Source organism: Girardinichthys multiradiatus, chromosome 23 (assembly GCF_021462225.1).
Source record: "Girardinichthys multiradiatus isolate DD_20200921_A chromosome 23, DD_fGirMul_XY1, whole genome shotgun sequence".
Classification (NCBI taxonomy): Eukaryota; Metazoa; Chordata; class Actinopteri; order Cyprinodontiformes; family Goodeidae; genus Girardinichthys; species Girardinichthys multiradiatus.
Genome location: NC_061815.1, coordinates 24,505,906 through 24,530,964, shown reverse-complemented (window position 1 = coordinate 24,530,964; position 25,059 = coordinate 24,505,906). Strand labels below are relative to the sequence as shown.

The 25,059-nt window shown below is 40.7% G+C and overlaps 1 protein-coding gene across 1 annotated transcript; it reads left to right on the top strand.

The window, feature by feature from the left end:
• The first annotated feature begins 4,206 nt into the window (after positions 1-4,206).
• slc34a1b (solute carrier family 34 member 1b) lies at positions 4,207-23,408 on the top strand. Its single transcript, XM_047354089.1, has 12 exons — positions 4,207-4,231; positions 7,425-7,607; positions 7,984-8,130; positions 8,385-8,528; positions 14,994-15,105; positions 15,586-15,781; positions 17,356-17,451; positions 17,530-17,596; positions 17,700-17,867; positions 18,068-18,184; positions 22,295-22,419; positions 22,532-23,408. The coding sequence occupies exons 2-12, from the start codon at positions 7,433-7,435 to the stop codon at positions 23,135-23,137; spliced, it is 1,953 nt and encodes a 650-aa protein (XP_047210045.1). The 5' UTR covers positions 4,207-4,231; positions 7,425-7,432; the 3' UTR covers positions 23,138-23,408.
• Positions 23,409-25,059: the final 1,651 nt, after the last annotated feature.

Genomic DNA, 25,059 nt, shown 5'->3' with positions numbered 1-25,059 from the left:
AGCTACAATCCGATTGGGTGTCTATGTAAAGATGGAACTTTATTACCTATTCTTGCTTCAAACTTTACGTCAGGTTTCTCCCTGACCTGTCTTATGTCTTTCTTGGTCTTCATGATTGGTTCTCTAATGTTCTCTAACAAAACTTCAAGGCCATCACTGAACAGCTGCATTTGCATTGAGAGCAAAGTGTGCCGGAGTCAAATTCTTTGTATGTACGAACTTGGAAATAAAGCTGATTCTGAAACTGATTAAACTACACACAGGTGGACAAATTAGGTGACTGGTTGTATTGGGTTTTATTTATTAGAGTAGAGAGGCTGAATACAAATGCATGCATGACTTTTAACATTTTTATTTGTTAAAACAGTGTAATTGCATATGTCATTTCCTTCCACATCGCAATTATTTGCTACTTCAGGTTGGTCTTTCACACTAAATCCCAGTAAAATAAACTGATGCAAAACGTTTACCAAGGCATTGTATGCCAGTTCTGTAAAAATGGTATGTTTTTTTCCTACTTCTTAAATACCTGACTTTCAGATAGTGTTCATCTTCATATTGTAGAGACTTCTTCCTCTGTCCTCCACATTGTCCATATTCCTTGATTTTCAAAGCAAATTAGAATCAAAATCAGCTTTATTGCCAAGTTTGTACCTACAACAAACAAGGAATTTGACTCCGGTACACTTTGCTCTCTGGGTTTTTTGTTTTTCTTTGGGTTTTTTTGCGTTATAAGATATATATCTTTATGTCCTTAAATACATATATACAATATACACATATGCAAGGTGGAATTGCGACTTCAGTACGAGGTTGTTTGGAACTCTATTAAATGTTCATCAGAGAAACAGCCTGGGGGAAGAAACTGTCTCTGTGGCGGCTGGTTTTAGTAAACAGTGCTCTGTAGCGACGGCCTGAAGGTAAAACTCTGAACAGTTTATGTGCAGGGTGTGTGGGGTCTGCAGAGATTTTAGCAGCTCTTTTCTTGACCCTAGACCTGTAGAAGTCCTGGATGGAGGGAAGGTCAGCCCTGATTATTCTCTCTGCAGTCCTGATTATTTGTTGCAGTCTGGACCTGTCCTGTTTTGTGGATGAGCCAAACCACACTGAGATGGATGAAGACAGGACAGACTGAATGATGGCAGTGTAGAAGATGACCAGCAGCTCCTGTGGAAGGTTGTACTTCTTGAGTTGCCTCAGGAAGTACAGTCTCTGCTGGGCCTTCTTTCGAACAGTGTCTATGTGTGAAGACCATCTCAGGTCCTCAGAGAGGGTGGTTCCTAAGAACCTGAAGTGGTCCACAGCCAACACGGTGTTGTTGAGGATGGTGAGGGGGGTGTATGGGGGTGGTGTTCTCCGAAAGTCCACCACCATTTCCACAGTCTTTTTCCACAGTGGGTTCAGTTCAAGGTAGTTCTGACCGCACCAGTGTACCAGCCGATCCACCTCCTGTCTGTATGCAGACTCATCACCGTCCTGGATCTGACCAATGACAGTGGTGTCGTCTGCAAACTTTAGGAGTTTCACAGACGAGTCCGATGAGGTGCAGTCATTTGTGTACAGAGAAAAGAGGAGTGGGGACAGAACACACCCCTGGGGGGCACCAGTACTTATTGATCTGCTGCGGGAGAAGATGCTCCCCAGTCTCACCTGCTGCTGTCGGTCTGTTAGGAAGCTGTTGATCCACTGACAAGTGGATCAACAGCTTCCTAATGCTGCCCATTATGCTGGCATTTTATGGTAGAAAAGATGGGAATGTAGGAAAAAAGCAGCTGAAGTTGGAAAGAAAATACACTGCTCAAAAAAATAAAGGGAACACTTAAACAACACAATTTAACTCCAAGTAAATCAAACTTCTGTGAAATCAAACTGTCCACTTAGGAAGCAACACTGATTGACAATCAATTTCACATGATGTTTTGCAAATGGAATAGACAACAGGGGGAAATATTTGGTGATTAGCAAGACTCACTCAATAAAGGAGTAGTTCTGCAGGTGGGGACCACAGACCACTTCTCAGTACCTATGCTTTCTGGCTGATGTTTTGGTCACTTTTGGTGCTTTCACACTCGTGGTAGCATGAGACGGACTCTACAACCCACACAAGTGGCTCAGGTAGTGCAGCTCATCCAGGATGGCACATCAATGTGAGCTGTGGCAAGAAGGTTTGCTGTGTCTGTCAGCGTAGTGTCCAGAGCCTGGAGGCGCTACCAGGAGACAGGCCAGTACACCAGGAGACGTGGAGGAGGCCGTAGGAGGGCAACAACCCAGCAGCAGGACCACTACCTCCACCTTTGTGCAAGGAGGAACAGGAGGAGCACTGCCAGAGCCCTGCAAAATGACCTCCAGCAGGTCACAAATGTGTATGTGTCTGCACAAACGGTTAGAAACCGACTCCATGAGGATGGTATGAGGGCCCGACGTCCACAAATGGGCGTTGTGCTCACAGCCCAACACCGTGCAGGACGCTTGGCATTTGCCAGACAACACCAGGATTGGCAAATTCGCCACTGGCGCCCTGTGCTCTTCACAGATGAAAGCAGGTTCACACTGAGCACATGTGACAGACATGACAGAGTCTGGAGACACCGTGGAGAGAGATCTGCTGCCTGCAACATCCTTCAGCATGACCGGTTTGGCAGTGGGTCAGTAATGGTGTGGGTGGCATTTCTTTCCATGTGCTCGCCAGAGGTAGCCTGACTGCCATTAGGTACTGAGATGAGATCCTCAGACCCCTTGTGAGACCATATGCTGGTGCAGTTGGCCCCGGGTTCCTCCTAATGCAGGACAATGCTAGAACTCATGTGGCTGGAGTGTGTCAGCAGTTCCTGCAAGATGAAGACATTGAAGCTATGGACTGGCCCGCCCATTCTCTAGACCTGAATCCGATTGAGCACATCTGGGACATCATGTCTCACTCCATCCACCAACGTCACGTTGCACCACAGACTGTCCAGGAGTTGGTGGATGCTTAAGTCCAGGTCTCGGAGGAGATCTCTCAGGAGACCATCCGCCATCTCATCAGGAGCATGCCCAGACGTTGTAGGGAGGTCATACAGGCACGTGGAGGCCACACACAATACTGAACCTCATTTTGACTTGTTTTAAGGACATTACATCAAAGTTGGATCAGCCTGTAGTGTGTAGAGGGGATCAACAGCATTATGGAGGGCTTTCTAACCAAAGGGCCCAAGAGCTGTGTCGCAGCTTTAGCTGTGTGTGCGTTTATAAGTGGTTGCATGTGAGTGAATCTGTGTTCTACTCTATCTCTGTAATTGCGCCAAATCAGAAGGATTTCACCCCTGTGGTCAACAAACAGCTGAGCAACACCAACAACAGAGGTGGAGTCACTTTTTTTTCTCCTAGCTCCCATCATAGTTTGGCATGTAAAAACAAGGCCAAGTGTGTTGTTGAGTTCATCTCCACTGGGTTTTTGGATGCAAGCCTGAGGTCAGCAGGTTTGCCAGATCTAGTTGAGAGGACTGCTGATAATACAAAACTCGAGCTGAACTAATTATTAATATTTATCTCACCCTGTTACACAGATTAACACTGCTGCTGAGGAGAACACCGTCTGTGAGCAGTGGAGTGTAAAGGTAAATGTGCATCTCTGTTTGTGAGGCTTTCAATAAATCCCCCTGATGGCTTTTGCCCAGTCAAAACATACTTGAACTTAAGCAGTGGGAAGAAAAAGGGCACCTGTATGCTCTACACCAGTCGAGGGCAGATTACTCTGCAAATGTTTGAATTTCTTTCTCTGGCATATCTCGAAAGACAAACAATCACTTAATACCCTGTCTCCAATCTTTGCTATGTTCCACAGCATGGTGAAAATGGTTGCGTGAGAATATGAGGCCCAACACAATCTGCACCATTCCTCTAAATTCACCACTAGGTGTCAGATTTCTCTCAGTGTTCCTGTGTTGGACCAAACCAAGCAGGCAGGTTCATCTTTAGATCCTCTATCTGGCATTGAATCAAGTACAAATAGACCTTTTGTGAGAGCATCAATCATTACCAAGTGCACTACATGCCTTTTTAACCAATGCATCATTAACTTATCTCTTTGTGTTATTGATTAACAGTGTTCTCTCGAGTTAATCACCAAAGGAACAGGTGCTCCTCTCGACACTTTCAGGTCAGAAAGTCAGCGCAGCATATTTAAAGATGATTTACTCCCTAGCTTGATGCTTGTCTTTACAGGGCTCACACAAAAGCTGTCTGACACCAGGTAAGAAGCTACACTTTCTGTTGAGTTTTGATTTATTTTTTTTTCATATAGGGTGCCTTGAAAATGGTTTGCTCCTTCACATATTACTTCTGTCTTTTCATTTTTTGTTACACTTAAATGTTTCAGTTCACCAGACATATAAAATATCAGACAAAGATAACCTCAGTAAATACAAATGACTTTTTTGAGGAAAAATATACCCAAACCAATCTCACCCAATGTGAAAATGTAATGGCCATCAAACTTAATCCCTTCTTGTGTCATCAAACGTTTAGAATAACTTTCAATCAGTTCCTCATCACAGAGAAGGGATTTAGCTCAGTTTACTTTGCAGACTCTTTAACTCAGCCCCATTGGAGGGTTTTAAAGCATGTATGGCCTGTTTAAGATAACGATGCAGCACCTTAGTTGGATTTTATATCAGGCTTTGACTAGGTCACTCCAAAACTTTCATTTTTAAATTACTCAAATTTGGACTTGCTATTGTGCTTTGGACCATTGTCCTACTGCATAACCCAAGTGAGCTTGAACTCAAGTCCAATAAGTCATGGACAGACATTATCCTGATACAAAGCAGGATATGTGGTTGTTCAAGGTCCCACAGAAGCAAAGCAGCCCAGGATCATCACACTACCACCACAGTGTTGAACTGTAGGTATGGTATCATATTTTCTTTTTTTTGTTGCTGTCAGTTTTGCACCAAATGCAATGGAACACACACCTTTTAAAAAAGTTGAACTCTTTTCTCCTCGATTCAGAGAACATCAAGATGCTTTTAGTAAAAATGAGATGGGCTTTTGTGTTCCTTCTGCTCAGCTGTGGTTTTGGCCTTGGAACTTTTTGCCCAATTTCTGTCTTATGGTTAACTCATGAACACTGACATCCTAGAAGCGTCATCAATGCACTGTTGGAATAATTTTGGAAGACTGTAGAAAATACTTCTCAATATGATTGGGTGGAGTCCCAAAGCCTTAGAAATGGCTTTGCAACCCTATCCAGACTGATAGATGCCATTAACTTTGCTTCTCATATGTTCTTTAGTTTCTTTGTATTGAGGAATAATGTGTTGCTCCTTACTTCATGTTGTCAGACAGGGTTTATTTAAGTAATTTCTTGTTTTTATAGGTCATATAGTAACCAGGTCTGGGTTTGGCTTTTGTAATTAAACTCAGGCACTAAATATGTGGGCAATCCCAGTAACTTAATGATTTACCAAGGAGGGCAATTAGATTTTCACACAGAGACAGGTCGGTTTGAACCGATTTTTTTCTTCTAATAAGATAATTAATTATTTGAAAACTGTATTTTCTATTAACTCAGGTTGTCTGAGTGTACAAGAACTTTTTAACAGTACTGTATGTACATAAAACTTGCAATATCTCATAATTTCTGCTGCAGGGGGGAAATTCAAATATCAGTGCTTTTCTCTGTTCAGACTTAAAGAAAAACTTATCAATGAATTAAAAAAATAGAGAATGGCAAAATGTCGGAAACTAGCAGCATTTAGATAACATTCAATGTGCATTTACCAATACAAACTATGATCAGAGACTGTTTAGTTGTGATCTATAGACGCTGTTTCACCCGCTCCCACAGACAGATGTACAATATATTGCCAAAAGTATTTGCCTAATTTTACATGTACATGAATTTTGATGACACCCTATACTTAATCTATAAGTTCAAGTTTGTTAATGGACCAACAATTACCAGCAATAGCAGCTTTAACTATTCTGCAAAGTCTTGTACAAGGTTTAGGAGTCATAGTTAGATGAGAAAACCAAAGTTGCAGCCTCCAGTCTTCTTCATCCCAAAGGTGTTTAAGAAGGTTGCGGTCAGGACTCTGTGCAGGTCAGTCAAGTTTCTCCACACCAAATTTTATACAGCTGCAGCCATGGAAATGATTGCAACACCAGAATTCATTTATTTGGTGGTGAGACCCAATACTTTCGGCAATAGACATATACTACATAAGCTAAGAGGGCCTCTTCACCCATTAGAAACTGCTGGAAGATGTCGCATACAATGCTAATGACGCAGTGACTGTAATTACTGTAATTTTGACGGCTGTAATTACTTCCATCCTCTTTGCTTTTAAGGGATGCGTTCGTACTGCCTTGAAGGCTCTAAAATATGGCTGATGTGTAAAAAAGGGACAAGCAGGCGCTTTGAGCTTAAAATAGGATATTCTCTAAAGGCAGTCGTTGCTCTTTGAGGGGTGAAGGGTATCTTTGAGAAAGACGAAATGGAGGACAAGTTACACTGATACTGATGTTTTCACGCTGATTTTGAAAACCCTTTCATTTGCCGGGAGGTGTGGCACTCAATCTGACCTCAAATACAGGAGCCACTTAGAAACAACGTGGGTGGCTTTCGTTCTTTTGCAATTGCTTATCTGCTGCTGTTCTCAGTGGCTCTGTAGGAGATGGGCTCATATACAAGACATGTTGGTCTTCACTGACTTCTTTTTCACTGCTGCAGGTGGCTGATAAACACTTTCACTCTCATCTGTTTCATCTACAGTGATGTCATCCTGTGATTTTAATTACTTGAGCATCTCTACACAGCACTCAGAGCGCCACATGTCTTCTTGCTCCTCAGCTGCAGAGCCCTGTGTCGGGGCACAGGCCTCACTTACAGCTGTAACGTTTTTATTAAAAATGTTATGGACAAAAGACATGAAACCGTGAAAGTCCTAAAGTTGAACTATGGTTTCTAAATGTTTGTCAAGATGGTGTTACATGTTATAAAACTTTGGGATAATGTGGTTTTTGTAGCCATCACTAGGCTTCTTGCATAATTCTGACTGAATATGTGACCTCAAACCATGGCAAAATCGATGTGGTTTTTCAATTGGTTGGATTCTTGGCATGGACTCAGCCTGTTGGTAAAGACCAAAAATTTTCTAAAGAAAGGTGGTGATCCAAAAACTAAGCAGTTTAAATGAATTCCAATGTCCATGGAGCAAGATGCCAGGAGTTTGTTTATGGTTCAGATCCAAATTGCTGTCTGTATTTGAGGGTCTGTGTGTAATTCTGACCCTTTTGATGCCATTATTGCTCTTAAAAATCACTCAAGATGCATGTTGTATACATTCCTCCTGGAGAAAATGGCTCAAATGCATTATCAAAAGCCAAAATGGATAGTTTTAAAGTCATTCCTAAGAATCTAAATGTGAACCTTTTGTTCTCAGGCTTGAGAATGCATGTGGTTCAGCATTCCTCCCAGCCCAAAGTCATGCTGGAGGAGGACAGGGAGTCTGGGATCGGATCCTCCCTTGACCTCACAGGGAGCTCTGAGGGCTACAGTGAACATCCCAATCACCTTTTCACCGTACTGTCAATTAAAACGTCTGACAGAGTCCACAGAGAAAAAGGTACATGGGATGCATCAAGAGGAGAATAACACTTTCATCTTTTGGTGAGGAAGCCATTTTAATTTCTTCAGAAAAGGAAATCCTAGTAGATGAGGAACATGTTCAAGAAAGAGGCAAAATGCCAATGGGATTATCTGGCTTGTCAGTCAGCAGGTGTCTGACTGCATTTGTAGTAAGTTTCAAGACTTTGTTATCATACAAGAGCTACATTTTAATATCCAGAAGACAGATATCACATGAGAAAAGGTGATGCATTAGCTTAAAATATTCTAATTTTTGTTTTCATCTATATCTATTTGGAGAAAATAGATCAGTCTAAAGATATTTATACCCTGCTGCAAGTCTAAACCTTTCCCTGGGTCTTTGTTTCAAACAGAAAGCTCTCTGCACATCACAGCTGTGAGTCCAGGCAAGATCAAGCAGCTCCTTATCAACCTATCAAAGATCCCTCTTCTTTTCATCCTCCTCTTCCTCTTCATTTGCTCTTTGGACACATTAAGCTCTGCCTTCCAGTTAGCAGGGGGTAAGCATAACCCTCACTGTGGACTGACTGTGACTCAGCTATTTGATTTGTGACAAAAGATTGACTCAGTGATGGACAATTCACCATCCTACTATATCATTTACTGCCAAGCTTCATCTGGTGACCTTCTTGAATCATAGGAAATAAGCAGTTTGAATGTTGCTCAACTCTGCTCCTGATATATCATCTCTCACAATCTAGTTTGTGTTTGGTCTGTGTGTTCTCTCTGTGTTCGTGGGGGGATATTTCACCAGGTAAAGTGGCGGGGGACATTTTCCAGGACAATGCCATGCTTTCCAACCCTGTGGCAGGGCTGGTGGTGGGGATCTTAGTCACAGTCCTGGTTCAGAGCTCATCAACCTCCACCTCCATTGTTGTCAGTCTGGTGGCCTCAGGATGTGAGTAGGTGCATAATAGCAAGTGTGAATGTATGAGTGCTAGAATATGAGCTGGTTTAAATTGCAAATAAGATTTTGAAATGAAAAGAAGAGAGATATATAACAAGCCTCATATATAGTTTGTGTGTTTACTGCATTGTGTTCATATCTCCAGGCAATTACTTTGCATGCAAAGATATTGCATCAAATGGACCAATATTCAGACAGCAAAAAGCCCCTGAGAACGGGAAACTCCCTTTGTGCATTTCCAACAATAGTACATAAAAAATTGGCTTCAAAACCCAACTGACTGAGACAACAGAGCGTCATGTTGTTTGATTCTCTATTAGCATAGATAATATCTAGATTAATTTAGCAAAATCAACCCATATTAAATGCGTTATATTATCATATGTATGTGGAGAAAAGGAGATTCAATCCAGTACACATTAAAATGCATGCAGTGCGTTTCTTATCTTGACTCCTAACTGAAGACATAAACTGGCACGTATAGCCCTAAAACACCAAAACCAGTACTTTATGAAATGCTCTTACTATGTTATACCTTACCTTTCCTGATAACATGAATAATTTTAGCACCTTATTTAGCCAGTATTAGTTTTAACAAATGTATTGTTGTCTGAATTAAAAATGCTTGAAACTGTGTAGGTGTAAGTGTACCTGTACTGAAATAATGGGAGAATTTTGTGTTTCTTTACTAAGGTTCACACTAAGATGTGTTGTGGCAAAAGCAGCAACTGCATATAGAAAAAGAAATAACCACTCTGGCTGGTTTGCGTATTAAAAAAACAAAAGTGGAGAAAACATGGAGTGAGTCTATCACCAGAGCCTGGTAGCAGAAAATTAAGTTATGCAAAACAATATATGTCAGATCTACAATCATGTGAAAAAAATTCAGGAGACCATATGAAAGGTTACATGTTTTTCTTGCATTTTTGGACATCGCTATTTAATATCAGTTCTAACAAAAATGATTAAGTAATGTGAAAAACAACAAAAATTTAAGGAAAGACTTTTTAAAATATCTGAAAATGTTCTGTAATAAAAAAAGCTATTTGTGGTGAGGATAAATTAGGACACCTTCGCATTTATCCCTATGTTACGACCCAGCTCGGCTCGGAGAAAAGGAAATGTAACATTAAAGTAGGTGAAACACTTTTTTTTTGGTCAAAAACCTATTGTTCAATCTTTGAGATTTTGTAAAACACAGGACCGTACCATGAACAGTTCATTAAGCTTTTACAAGAAAGCTTCAAAGCAACAAGGTTTTTACAACCAGGAAAAAAAAGTTAACAAGGCAGGTTCACACATCAAATGGCATCAACATTAGTTTGAGTTAACAAACATTTTTTTCCAGAAGTAAACAAGCCAAGTCCAAAGCTAAGTCCCTTTGAAAAGGTGCCCTGTCAAAGCGAGGCGAGCTGCTCAGATTAAATCATAGCCGCTCTCATAAACAGACGAGGAGAGTTTCTATAGGAGGGTCATCTCTGTGATTTGAAAAGCCGGAAATGAAGAGTCCAAAAGGGTTCATGGGAATGTCCATTTGGATTAGTCATGAGACGCCAGGCAACCAGTGATGGGAAACTCCACAGCTGAGGCCAATCACTCACCAATCTGCAATCACAGGATTATGCAACCAAAATGGCCTCTGGCCATAACACCCTATTTAAAATAGCCAATTCAGGTATATTACATCAGATTCACACGATTAGAATTAGAACTCTGTATTTTGAAGGAGTGTTGTCTTACCTCCGATATTTAGTGTGGTGTCTTCCTGACTGCAGAAGTGAAAGTAAATACTATGGAAAGATAGCTATCTAAGGCCTTCAGGAAGAAAAAGAGTTTGGTAGTAGTTTAAAGATGTCTCAAAATATTTTGAAATCAGACATTGCTGGTCCACTGGTCAGAAAATATTCCACAAGTTGAAGACATTCAAATCAACTGCCAAGATATTTCACTCTGGCCGCCAAAGCAAGTTCACCCTGAAGGAGGGCTGTAATATGCTAAAAGAAGTCTTCAAAACCCCTAAAGTCCATCAAAGAACCTACAACCTATGGAAGCAAATCGTTACCATATTTCAAATGAAAAAGCATTTTCAGAAATGCTTTTTCATTTTAAGAATGTGGCTGCATTGTTTGACTCATAAATGAAATTAGTAATCAATCATCCTATTTGCATTTTAATTTTCTTCTTCAAAACTGCTCATTCTTTCACTTAATTAAAATGAAAAAAAAAAAGACATTTGAGATTTATTTTTTAAAATGTACCCCAGCAAATATGCCGAAATTCAATTTGAAATGTAAAATTTGAAAATGAAAAAGCATTTCCAGAAATGCTTTTTAATTTTAAGAATGTGGCTGCGTTATTTGACCCATAAATAAAATTAGTAATCAATCATCCTATTTGCATTTGCATTTTCTTCTTCACGACTGCACATTTTATGCCATAATCAAAAAGAAAACAAAGCAGACATTGCTTTTTCGTTTTCGTGGTCTGCCCGCAAAGTACTGCCCAGAACTCGAAAACGAAAAAGCATTCCGAGCTGCGGGCGCAGAAGAGTGACGTCAGCAGCTTCTCTTCCTCAGCTCCCGCTGACCGAGCTACCCATCTTGTTCGGTAGGGGGCGCTGTGCACGTCTGCAGTGCATTACATTGCAAACATGCCGAGAAATTGATTGAATTGCAGCAGGGCCGAGCTCAATTTGTGGCAGTGGCAGGCAGAACTGGTAGTTCCGGTGGCATCCTCATGGCCTGGGACATCCAGCGTGTTTTTAAGCATTTATTTATATTTTTCTGTGAGTGACGATTCAGAATAGCTGCTCGTGCTCTATAATAAACCGGCTGTTTGTGCAATAAATCTTCGTCATCCTTTCAACACGTCACACATACACATAGTGCTATTTATTTTCCATGTCAAGTAAATACAGTCACATTATGTTATGGGTCTAAAGCTGTTTATTAAATAATGATCAATAATTAAATCATTCTTTAAAGGTAACAGGCTATAACAACAATGACAACCCATTTGCCGATAATCAGCATCAGCTTCCACAAAAACAGCGGCAACCGCATTGGCAAGCTTTTACGGCCAGTCTGGCACCTTCTGGCATCCTCGCGGAATCCCGTGCCACCGTGCGGCAGACTGTGGCAGTTCCGGTGGCAGCTTCGGTGGCAGGCTGTGGCGGAACTGCCACAGCCTGCCACCGAAGCTGCCACCGAATGTCTGCTTTGTTTTCTTTTTGATTATGGCATAAAATGTGCAGTCGTGAAGAAGAAAATGCAAATGCAAATAGGATGATTGATTACTGATTACATTTCTGAAAATGCTTTTTCATTTGAAATATGGTAACGATTTGCTTCCATAAACAACAGGCTCTTGCTTCGGTTCAAAGTAGTAGCTGGAGGTGCATGCCTGTAAATCAGAATTGGATCCTACAACATGTTGGTCACCCAAGATACATCTGTAAATCTACCAAGAACTGGCTGAGAAATAATAAATGAAAGTCCTGGGCTGAGTCAAAGAAGAGACCTTGACCTCATTGAGATGCCGTGGGATGACTTAAAACGGTCTTTGTATGAAAGAAACTCCACAAAAATATGACAGCTGAAAGTGAGTAATGTAGCAAATTGTCTTTAGGTAAATGACAGAGTGGTGGATGGAAAGTAGAAGGGTCTCACTGAAGTTATTTCAGCTAAAGGGGGAGAAACAAGTTATTGGGGCATAGGTGTCCTACATGTTCTAGATGTCCCCTTGACTCAACACACCTAAATCAAATGGGTGGTTGATTACCAGGACTCTTGAAAACTTGAAAACATCTTGAGGAGGTAAATTATCCATTTAAATCAGCTGTGTTAAAAAAAGGACACATTTAACACCTGCAGGACACCGCCCCGTAAGGACTAGAGTTGGACACCCCTGTACTAGGGTGTAGGGTGTCCAAACTTTTTTCTCCATTAGAATACATATATTTGTTTGATGAGTAAAGATAACATTTTGGTTTCACCTATAATTAAATCTCATTCATTTCCAAAGATAGGAAATATTGGACATCTATATGTGAACATTTCTTTTAGAAAACTAAATATTTAATAGTGTGCCTTATTTTTGCCACATGACTGCAAATGGTCACAAAGGCTTAACACAGTTAACATAAGAGGACAAAAACATGTAGGCTACAGCTACTGAATCGTATAGTGTTGCAAGGTCACAACAGATCCCAGCATCTACCTGGTGTTATCTGGAAATAAGCAGCAACTGTGCTGCCATGTGCTTTGTCTATATTTCCAAATGTATTATCATTAAGTTTTTTTGTTCATAAAGTCAATAAAATTTCAGATTCAAGAAAATAAAATTGTCCAATATACTTTCAAAATGTTTATCTAAATTAATAAAACCAGTTACTGCAGTCATACAATCATAAGGAATTAAATCGTTTTTGTATTTAGCTTGTTACCTTAACATTAATTATTTAGAGTATTTGATAATTAAAGCAGCTGCACATACAGTGCCTTGCAAACATATTCACACCCCTTGAAATTCATCAGATGTCCCCTAAATTGTAAAAAGAGTTCACTTGTGTGCAATTTAGCATTTCTGAAAGAAGCAGCAGAAAGACCTATGTCAACTCTGGGGGAGCTGTAGTAATTCACAGCTCAGGTATGAGAATCTGCTGATAAGATGCCCATAAATCTGGGTAAAAGTCACAAAAAAACATATGGAAGATGTTGCTCTTGTTAAATGAGATTCAACTTTTTGTCTTGGATGTAAATCACTTTATGTGGCAGAAAACAACACTATAACTGTCACAATCTGCCCATTTTAGGTTTTGAGTTTGAGTTCTGTTTATCTCCTTTGACTGCCTTGTTTTTCACCTGTTTTATTTCAGTTCATTCAGGTTTATTAGATTCATTCTGTTTGGTTTTTGTGACTTCCCTGGATTCCCGTGTTAGATGTGTTAATTTATATTTCCTTATAGATCAAGTTCCTCCTAGGTTATGATTAGTTAGTCTCATTGTTTGCTTATTCCTGTTTTCTATCAGCTCCTTGCACTCCATGCTCATCTGTGTTCATTGGTCACTCTCTCTCAGTTCTCTTCAGTCCCTCTTCCACCAGCTGTCCCTGATTCCCTTTGATGACCTCACTTGGTTCATTGGTCCACTCTCCTCCCTTCCTCAGTACTCATACTCCGCTATTTTCATTGTTTGCCACTGGTTCCTCCTGATGTCTACCCCGTATAGTACCCTGCTTACCTCCCCGTTTCATTTTTCCGTCTTCCTGCCTGTAACCCAGCTTATGTTCAGTTCTGTAAGTTCTTAATTATTAAATGCTCTTCAAATCACCATGCGACTTCCGTCCTCTTGTCTGCACTTTGGTCCTGCCAAACGTATGCAATCCATGACAGTAACACTGTACATCACCATGAACACACCATCCCAATTGTGAAATATGCTGGTGGCAGAATCATGCTTTGCGAGTGTTTACTGGGCAGGTACAGGGATGGTGGTCAGAGTTTATAGGAAGACAGATGGAGCAAAATACAGACCAGTCCTGGAAGTAAACCTGTCAGAGGCTACAAAAGACTTTAGACTGGGGTGGAAATTCACCTTGCAGAAGGAAAAGTGGAACGTCATAGATCAATAACCTATAATGGTTCTAGAAGTATTGTATGAATAATGCATGACTAAATTTTTAGATTTTTTATTATTAAAGACTTTTAAGAAGTATTAAATGTATAATCTTTTAACATCTTCATGAATATGTACAATTTTGTGTGGGTCTATCACATAAAATCGTTATAAGATATATTGTTGCTTGTGGTTGTGAGGTAAAAAATGTGAAAAAAAGGCACTGTAGTTATTGCACCATTAAAATGTGAGGAAGGCTTTTAATAGTCTTAATAGATATTGTTCAAATTTTTACCCTTGGCTGGGGCTGATACAGTTCATTCTGCCAGCAGTTCTCAGTATTTATGTATTTCTGAGATAATAGGGCAGTGGTGAAAATTTGTCTAAATTATATTCTGATCTCAGGTCAAAGCAGATATCAAATCACTCTACCAATTCATTCAGTCTAGTTTTTCTTGCCTTCTAGGAACTCTATATCAGCTCAGGCTCCACAGTTGGTCTATAAAATCAGTGACGTCATGCTACAGAAGCTGGCTCTCTGGCCCTTTTAAAACAGCAAAGAAACAGATTGCTGATAATTATCAAACATACAGGAAGGGGAGGATGTTTGTCTCCATGATGTGTGTCTTCTCTGTTCTTACATTAACCTCTCCTGTAAAACTGCCTCCTCTTGGAAATTATAACCGTCTTTCGTCAACCATTAAAACTCCTGTTGCATTCACAGAGGAGTGGTTCATGTATTGTTATTATTCCTCTCCATAAACTTGGACATTTAAGTTCAAAACAGCTCTTTTTGCATGTGCACGGTACGACATATTGACAATCCTGTCTCTCATCGCAGTGTTGGAGGTGAAGTTGGCCGTCCCAGTTATCATGGGCTCCAATATTGGAACCTCTGTCACCAACACCATGGTGGCCATGATGCAGGCTGCAGAGAGAAATGAGTTTCAACGGTGAGTGAACAAATGTGACAAGTCAAAGAATGGAGGAAACATGGGAGCAAGGAAGAGGATACTAAAACGGACAAGTCATGATTATATGGGGGACAATAAAGAGGGAAACTGCAGGGATGAAAGTGGAGGAGGAGGAAGAGAAAGTACTGGCAGCTGTTTGCTGCTTCAAAAGCTCTATTTCAGTGTAAAAGTGACAATAATGGCATGCATCCAGTCTAATTCCACACCAGCAAATATATCTGTCATGAAATGATAACGCACTGAACAGATGGCATATTATTTTATCTGAATGGATAAATAATTTTTTTTAATCAACATTTTGTAATAAACAGAGTCAAAACAGAAATGCTCATTACATTACTCATGTCTAGAAAAGTGCAGCTGTAAAAATCAGATTAACATGCAATTACTCAAAGTAGATGATCAGCCTGATGCTGAGTGACCTTGGTGAGCAGAGGTAATGACTGTGACCCACCACAGGGCCTTTGCCGGAGCAACAGTCCATGACTGCTTTAACTGGCTGTCGGTCCTGGTGCTGTTGCCTCTGGAGGTGGTGAGCGGGATGATCACCCAGCTGTCCCAGCGGCTGGTCAGCGTCTTTAGACTGCAGCCTGGAGAGGAAGCACCTGAGCTACTGAAGGTTATTACTGAGCCGGTCACCAAGCTCATTATACAGGTAAAAACCATTGGTTAGTCATTTTTGAAAATACCCTGTTTAGTAAAGCTCACACAGCAGCTCTCCTGTCGCCGTTCATTCGGTGACATTATTTGTGCAAAGAGCATTGAGATATTAAGAGGGAGCATGCAAGCCTTCAGAATGTTCTTCACTCAGGGGCAGCTGCAATGCGTCAGCAGTAATCATGATGGAGATCAGACAAATGATTAATAATTACATCTTTCATTATTAAAATGAAAGCCATAGTTTTGTCTTGCAACAACATTATACATTAATTACGAAAAACCTCCAACAAGTCATTCTTTACCAGAAGAGACTTTGTCATGGTGGTTTATAGCACATTTCCAGTGTTAAATTTCCCTACTTTTCCAGGCTAAAATTTCCTGAATTATCCCCCCTTTTGTGAAAACAGAAAATTTTAAATAAAAAAATTTGAACTTATTCTGCCAGACAGAGCACTAAAGTGCTCAGGCTTTATTTAAAACCTGCTAAGAACAGAGATTGGATGGATGGATGGATTTAAATGTAACGTAGCAAGTTCATAAACAGATTTTATCTGCTCTGGAGAGACACAGGTCATTATGCAAATAAGCCTGTATTCCAGCAACCTTCGCAATGTTATATATGTGGCATTTTTACATGGACCATAGGGCCCACCATAGGGGGTGGCTCAAGCAGTCGTTGGAGCAAGAGCAGCTTTTTATTGTTTACTTGCATGTCCAGTGTCTGATTCTGTTGAATTAATGGGCTATTTCACAGTTTTTAAAGGATCTAGACCTGTTCAAAATCAAACATAACTACACAGACTAAACCTGAACTGGACAATTCCACACTGGATAGAGACTCCTTGAAATACAGATGAAGGCAAAACCTCTATTCTGTTCTGTAGTTTATTTACATCTCTTTGAGGGCGTAGAACTAGGGGCACATCCAGGGTGCTATTTGTGTAATGACCGCTACTGAAAGCAGCAGCCATTTTGATTTTGAACTCAGGGCAGGCCAGGGGACCTCCGACATTCTCTGTCTAGGAACTCGGTCTTCCAACACACCTTAACAAGCAAATCATGAGTGATAAAATCTGACTAACAGTTTTTATAAGTGGTTCTGTGTGAGTTGTCTCAGTTTTAAAAAGTATTAAATAACTGTAACAATTTAACCAAGCTGAAACCTTTTCAGGAGATCCTCAAAACGGTCATCACGGTTTAAATTAATATTCATCCAGCAAAAAGGTATCCAGCACATCTGACACATATGACCCAGTACTAGCCGTACATCAGATTACCCAGATAAAGTATGAATATCCTGTCAAGACTGGATCGTGTTGGATCTGAGTTTAGCATCCAACATTAACATACAAATTTCTAATTGTGGAATTAATTGCTGGACATGATACAAAGAAAAGGCTGTTGCAAAAATAAGATGCTAGTAAGATGGTGACCTGGCAGACACATCAAAGCTTTTATTCACGGCAAAATGAACCCAAACTGACTTGTAAAAAGCAGCAGACGATTTGAAAGCTTTTCTAATTCTTTAACCTTACTATGTGCTGAAAAAATATCTCCTGTCACCCTTAGCTGGACAAATGTGTGATCACAGGGATCGCTATGGGAAATGAGGGCATGAGGAACCGGAGCTTGGTGAAAGAGTGGTGCCAGGCTGACACAGCATTGGTAAAAGCTGGTCTACTCCACATACGTTCTGTGGTATAAAAGTGCCTTTCATGAAACTTTACATCTCTCCTTCTGCAGTCTGCTGCCAATAAAAGTGTTGAAAACTGTGGTCTCAGTTTTGACTCATCGTCAACACATGTCAAGTGTGAGTTTGTAGTTTTGCTATGAAACATTTTTTTCTTCAACATGGACATTAAAATTCAGAGTGAGAAAATACCCTGATGTTTGTGGACTCCGGCTCTTTGCAGGCCGACATTTGTTTGCATCCACAGAGCTGTCAGATCTCTCAGTGGGCCTGATTCTCCTGGCAGCCTCTCTGGTCGTCCTCTGCACATGTCTGCTGCTTCTGGTCAAACTGCTCAACTCTATTCTTCAAGGCCAAGTGGCAAAGGTCATCCATAAAGTCATTAACACAGGTAGGTCCTCTCTCTAGATATGATTTTATACTCATGGAGTTAATAATAATTCAGGAAAAAAAACTATTATGCTTCACTGCTTATCAATAGCCTGCTTTTAACCTATAGACAGATATTACAGTTTCATTTATTCTTTAGAAAAATCTTTTGGTGCTTGTAATTTGTTGCATAAATACTTTTTCTTACTCGCCTCCCAACAGACCTGCCACATCCATTTGGATGGCTAGCAGGGTACATTGCCATGTTTGTTGGAGCAGGGGTTACATTTCTGGTCCAGAGTAGCTCCGTTTTCACCTCAACTATGACTCCACTAGTAGGTGAGTAACACGCTTCTCTTCCACATTAATAGAATTAAAATGTTATGTGTAAAAGATAAATGATGAGCATTTGTGAATGACTACACATGACAAATAAAAGAAAGCTCAGTCTCTGTCCCCCTGAGGTCCCTTTCTCTTATATTTACTGGAAATGTGAAATGACAGAAAACATGTCAAACCCGTTATATGACTCAGCTGATGCTCTTAATTGCCAAGCTGGTCACAGAAGCACTTGTGACCTGTTCAGCAATGCAGGAGGAACTTAAGTGAAAAGTCTCCATATCATGCGAATCAGGAATTAATGAATGCATAAAGAAATTGACGAGTTTTATTTAAATCTAATCATCAGAAACATTTTGCCAAAAGGGAAACATGCACTTGTATGGTGAAATTACAAAGTCCATGAATGTAAGATTTTAACAATTTAGTGGAAACATGGAAAATCAGTTAGGAGCAGAAGATAATAACTGGAGTAAATTCCCATGTGATGCAACAAAAAGAACCCAAGGAAGCACTTAAGTAGTCTTTTTGAAGGATGAATGTCACCAGATCTATACTGAACTCCTATTTACTTTCTAAAGAGCTGAGCAAACTCAGAGACCACCAACACAAATAATAACTTACACTTATATTTTTAGATTATGTGCCATTCACACAAAAGGTTAAATCTGTTAGAAATCTGCCTTTTTAACTTCTATTGTTTAACTTCTATTCTATGTTTCAATTCAATTCAATTCAAAAATACTTTATTAATCCCAAAGGGAAATTAAATGTTGTTGTAGCTCATATTATGAAGGTTTCTTCAAAGAGCCGTTGTAGATGCTGATGGTTGTGGGCAGGAAGGATCTCCTGTAGCGCTCCGTCTTACAGCAGATCTGAAGAAGCCTCTGACTGAAGACACTGTTGTTGTAGGACAGTATCATGAAGAGGATGCTCAGGGTTCTCCATAATGTTCTTCATTTTATGAAGAATCCGTCTTTCCACAATGATCTCCAGAGGTTCCAGAAGAGTCTCCAGAACAGAGCCAGCCTTTTTTTATCAGCTTGTTGAGCCTTTTTAAGTCCCTGGTTCTGATGCTGCTTCCCCAGCAGATGATGGTAGAAGAGATCACACTTTCCACAACAGACTTATAGAAGATATGCAGCATCTTGCTGCAAACACCAAAGGACCTAAGCTTCCTCAAGAAGTACAGTCTGCTCTGTCCCTTCTTGTAGATGGGTTCACAGTTGCATCTCCACTCCAGTTTGTTGTCCAGGTGAACACCGAGGTATTTATACTCCTCCACCACCTCCACTTCTTCTCCCATGATAGAAATAGTTTTTGACTTATTCCTGTTTCTCTTAAAATTTACAATCATCTCCTTTGTTTAGTCACGTTCAAAATGAGATGATTGTTTCCACACCATGCCACAAAGCAGTCCACCACCTTCCTGTACTCAGCTTCTTGTCCATCTCTGATCCACCCCACGACTGCAGAATCATCCGAGTATTTCTGCAGATGACAGGAGTCTGTCTTGTACTGGAAGTCTGAGGTGTACAGAGTGAAAAGGAATGGTGAGAGTACAGTCCCCTGTGGTGCTCCTGTGCTGCTGACTACCTGGTTAGACTCATAAACCTTCAGTCTCACAAACTGTGGTCTGTTTGTCAGGTAGTCTTTGGTCCAGGAGATTGTTGAGGCCTCCACCTGAGTCTTCTGGAGTTTCTGACAAAGCAAATCAGGTTGGATTGTATTAAATGCACTGGAGAAATCAAAGAACATGATCCTCACAGTGCTGCTGGCTTTGTCCAGATGACAGTGGGTTTGTTGAAGCAGGTATATGATGGCATCTTCAACTCCAACTCCACAGCGATAAGCAAACTGAAGGAGGTCCTGATGGTTTACTGTTTGCTTACTCAGGTGGGCCAACAGGAGTCTCTCTAGGACCTTCATGATGTGAGATGTCAGGGCAACAGGTCTATAGTCATGGAGGACTGATGGGTGAGTTTTCTTTGGTACCGGAACAAGACAGGAGGTCTTCCACAACACCGGAACCTTCTGGGCCAGGCTAAGGTTGAAGAGGTGCTGCAGAATCCCACAGAGCTGCTCTACACAGGCCTTCAGGACTCTAGGGCTGATATGATCTGGACCTGCAGCCTTATTCCGATTCAGTCTCTCCAGTTGCATCTTCACTTGACTTCTTGAGACACACAGGTGGAAGGGAGAAGCAAAGGAAGCATCAACATCTTCTGATATGGTTGAAGGCAAACATGTAGAAGCAGAAGGGTCTATGGCTGAGGTGGAAGTTAAAAAATTTGAGGTGTTACTGGACAGCTGTGGTCCTGTGGGTAAAAGGAAGGTGGAATGTCTGTTTGGCTGTGAGCTGGAGAGGAGGATGTGAAGTTTGTTTCTGAACTGAACCTATTGAAGAATGTGTTTAGTTCATTGGTTCTGTCCAGACCTCCATCGGTCTGATCATCCTTCTGCTTGAAGCCTGTGATCTTCTTCATCCCTGACCACACATCTCTGATATTGTTTTGCTGGAGCTTGCTCTCCAGCTTCTTCTTGTACACCTCCTTGCTGTCTCTTAACTTGACTTTAAGTTGCTTCTGTAAACTCCTCAATAATTCTCTGTCTCCCTCTCTGAAGGCTCTTTTTTTCTTGTTAAGCAGGTCCTTCAGGTCACTGGTGATCCAAGGTTTGTTATTGGGGAAGCATCTCACGGTTCTGGTGGGGATGATGTTATCCACACAGAAGTTTATATAGTCGGTTACACACTCAGTCATGGCATTGATGTCCTCTCCATGTGGCTGGCACAATGCGTCCCAGTCTGTACCCTCAAAGCAACCTTGCAGAGCTTCTTCAGCTTCCTGTCACCATTTTCTCACAGTCCTCTTTATTACAGGTTGCCTCTGAACAAGGGGCTTATATTTCGAGCAGAAATATATTTCTGCTTATATTAAATTATATAGTTATATAATTTATATAATTTATATAAATCAAGGGGCTTATGTTTCTCTTTTGTCTGCAGGAAATCCATAAAATATTAGAGCATATAATACCTTTCCAAATTCCTCCCACGTAGAATGTAAAACTGGAGCTACCCTGCCCCAAGTGAAGCTATTTTTTTATAAAATTGTTTACATTTACATCAGAGCTGATTTGGGCCTGGAGTCAACATTGCTATATCATTTTAATTTCTAACATATAGTTTTTTTTAATATATCATATTTTCATACTCAACATTTTCCTTAAAATTTGTTATTGACATGATGGCAAAATTGCAGTAAATATTTAGAGAACTAAAACACTGACTTAATGTTTTGAGATGTTTACTGTATTATCAAATTGTGCTGATGGAAAACAAATCGTAATAAATAAAAGGATGAGGCTACCGCAACATAAATCATGCTTGATCCATTTGAAGTCTATGAGCATTAAATAGACAGAAAAAACCTTTACAACATTAAGGCACAGAGGTTTTAAATATTATTCAGATTTAAAGAATTTACTGAAACTTGATAGCTAATAAACTTGGCTTTTTTTTCCAAGGACGTTGGTTTCTGTGCCTAGATATAAATTTTAACACCATAACCTCTGAAAAGACATTTACTACAAAAGCAAAAAATTGCACCCCAGTTTTACAAGGCTGCATTTGTTATGAAGAAAACTTGTCATTTTTACAATTAAAAAAGCGAGATTTTATTTTCCTGTAATTTGTAGATAAAAATAAGGACTACATACATCCACTGACAGAGTCATGGAAGTTGTAAAAACACGTTTCATCACCGGCACTGTCTGTGGACGGCTAAAAGAAGCATATAAAATCAGCGATGACTGAGTCATCGGCCTGCTACACAGTGATAAATATGAGATCAGAATAATCCCCACTTCCAACAGAGGTAATTAACCAAGCTTAAAATGAAAAGGCAAAAACAGCTTTTATTACAAAAATTGATTTCTGCTTGTCCTGCATATTGGATTTCAGATTCCTCCCGGTGGAATCTGAGTTACCACGCTGTGGAAACATGTAGTAAAAACAAAACGGCAAATGAAGAGAAATGAGCCATCACTGACACAATTTTTGCTTTTGCTCTCCCTTTACACAGCATGTTTTCTTGTCCTATCTGCTAGGAATTGGTGTCATCAGTCTGGAACGGGCCTATCCTCTCACACTGGGTTCCAACATGGGCACCACTGCTACAGCCTTACTGGCAGCTCTGGCCAGTCCTGGGAACAAACTAGCAGCCTCCATTCAGGTTTGTTTCTGTTTTATTAGATGTAATCACAATTTTGTTATTCCTAGACTTACATAGAAGAAGAAATATTTGGTCCTTACTTTTAAACTGTTTGCTTTTTTTTTGCACCTAGATTGCTCTTTGTCACCTCTTCTTCAATGTTTTTGGCATCCTGCTGTGGTATCCTGTTCCATTCATGCGTCTGCCCATAAGGATGGCTAATGTTCTGGGTGAACGCACTGCCAAATACCGCTGGTTTGCAGTCCTGTACCTCCTCCTCTGTTTCCTGCTCCTTCCTTCCCTGGTACTGGGCCTCTCGCTGGCCGGCTGGCGGGTGATGGCTGGAGTCGGGGGTCCTTTTTTGGGTGTCACTATCTTCATTGCTGCAGTAAATATGATGCAGGCTCACAGTCCCCGGTATCTACCCACTAAACTCCAGACCTGGGACTTCCTGCCCAAGTGGATGCATTCTCTCAAACCCCTTGACCGCTTGATCACCAAGGCAACTGTCTGCTGCAGCTTCAGTTGTGAGGCGGGTCAGAACGAAGAGCAGGGGGACGAAGAGCCGATCTCACCGCACACAGTGTCTGTCAGAATGCAGGATGAGTTCGCTTCGTCTCAGAGGAAAGAACAGCTGACTCACAGTAACCCAGTTCTGGACTGCTTGGAAGAGATCAGACCAGGTGTGGCAGTTTTTAAATTAAAAGGCTTGGAGAGGTGCAACAGTACTCCACTGTAGTTGGACAAAAACAAACACTTTGAAAACCTACAATTTGTAAAAATGTTTTTATTCTAACATTTCGGAAACAAAAAAGCTTATTTTCCTGAAGTCATGCTGAATATACTATAGTGAGTATGAAATGTTAATTTGCCTCATTTATTGTGTAAGCTGTGACATATCCACAGGGTGTAGTCATCTATCCATCCAATCAAGACTCAAATGTACAGGTCCTTCTCAAAATATTAGCATATTGTGATAAAGTTAATTATTTTCCATAATGTAATGATGAAAATTTAACATTCATATATTTTAGATTCATTGCACACTAACTGAAATATTTCAGGTCTTTTATTGTCTTAATATGGATGATTTTGGCATACAGCTCATGAAAACCCAAAATTACTATCTCACAAAATTAGCATATCATGAAAAGGGTCTCTAAACGAGCTATGAACCTAATCATCTGAATCAACGAGTTAACTCTAAACACCTGCAAAAGATTCCTGAGGCCTTTAAAACTCCCAGCCTGGTTCATCACTCAAAACCCCAATCATGGGTAAGACTGCCGACCTGACTGCTGTCCAGAAGGCCACTATTGACACCCTCAAGCAAGAGGGTAAGACACAGAAAGAAATTTCTGAACAAATAGGCTGTTCCCAGAGTGCTGTATCAAGGCACCTCAGTGGGAAGTCTGTGGGAATGAAAAGGTGTGGCAGAAAACGCTGCACAACGAGAAGAGGTGACCGGACCCTGAGGAAGATTGTGGAGAAGGGCCAATTCCAGACCTTGGGGGACCTGTGGAAGCAGTGGACTGAGTCTGGAGTAGAAACATCCAGAGCCACCGTGCACAGGCGTGTGCAGGAAATGGGCTACAGGTGCCACATTCCCCAGGTCAAGCCACTTTTGAACCAGAAACAGCGGCAGAAGCGCCTGACCTGGGCTACAGAGAAGCAGCACTGGACTGTTGCTCAGTGGTCCAAAGTACTTTTTTCAGATGAAAGCAAATTCTGCATCTCATTCGGTAATCAAGGTGCCAGAGTCTGGAGGAAGACTGGGGAGAAGGAAATGCCAAAATGCCAGAAGTCCAGTGTCAAGTACCCACAGTCAGTGATGGTCCGGGGTGCCGTGTCAGCTGCTGGTGTCGGTCCACTGTGCTTTATCAAGGGCAGGGTCAATGCAGCTAGCTATCAGGAGATTTTGGAGCACTTCATGCTTCCATCTGCTGAAAAGCTTTATGGAGATGAAGATTTCATTTTTCAGCATCACCTGGCACCTGCTCACAGTGCCAAAACCACTGGTAAATGGTTTACTGACCATGGTATCACTGTGCTCAATTGGCCTGCCAACTCTCCTGACCTGAACCCCATACAGAATCTGTGGGATATTGTGAAGAGAACGTTGAGAGACTCAAGACCCAACACTCTGGATGAGCTAAAGGCCGCTATCGAAGCATCCTGGGCCTCCATAAGACCTCAGCAGTGCCACAGGCTGATTGCCTCCATGCCACGCCGCATTGAAGCAGTCATTTCTGCCAAAGGATTCCCGACCAAGTATTGAGTGCATAACTGTACATGATTATTTGAAGGTTGACGTTTTTTGTATTAAAAACATTTTCTTTTATTGGTCGGATGAAATATGCTAATTTTGTGAGATAGGAATTTTGGGTTTTCATGAGCTGTATGCCAAAATCATCCGTATTAAGACAATAAAAGACCTGAAATATTTCAGTTAGTGTGCAATGAATCTAAAATATATGAATGTTAAATTTTCATCATTACCTTGTGGAAAATAATGAACTTTATCACAATCTGCTAATATTTTGAGAAGGACCTGTAGATAGAGGGTTAGGAAAACTGCAGAGGATGAACCAAACAACCTTAAATAGATCCTCAACAAGGGAGGCATCTTTTCTAGGTGCCAAATTCAGCTCAAATGTACAA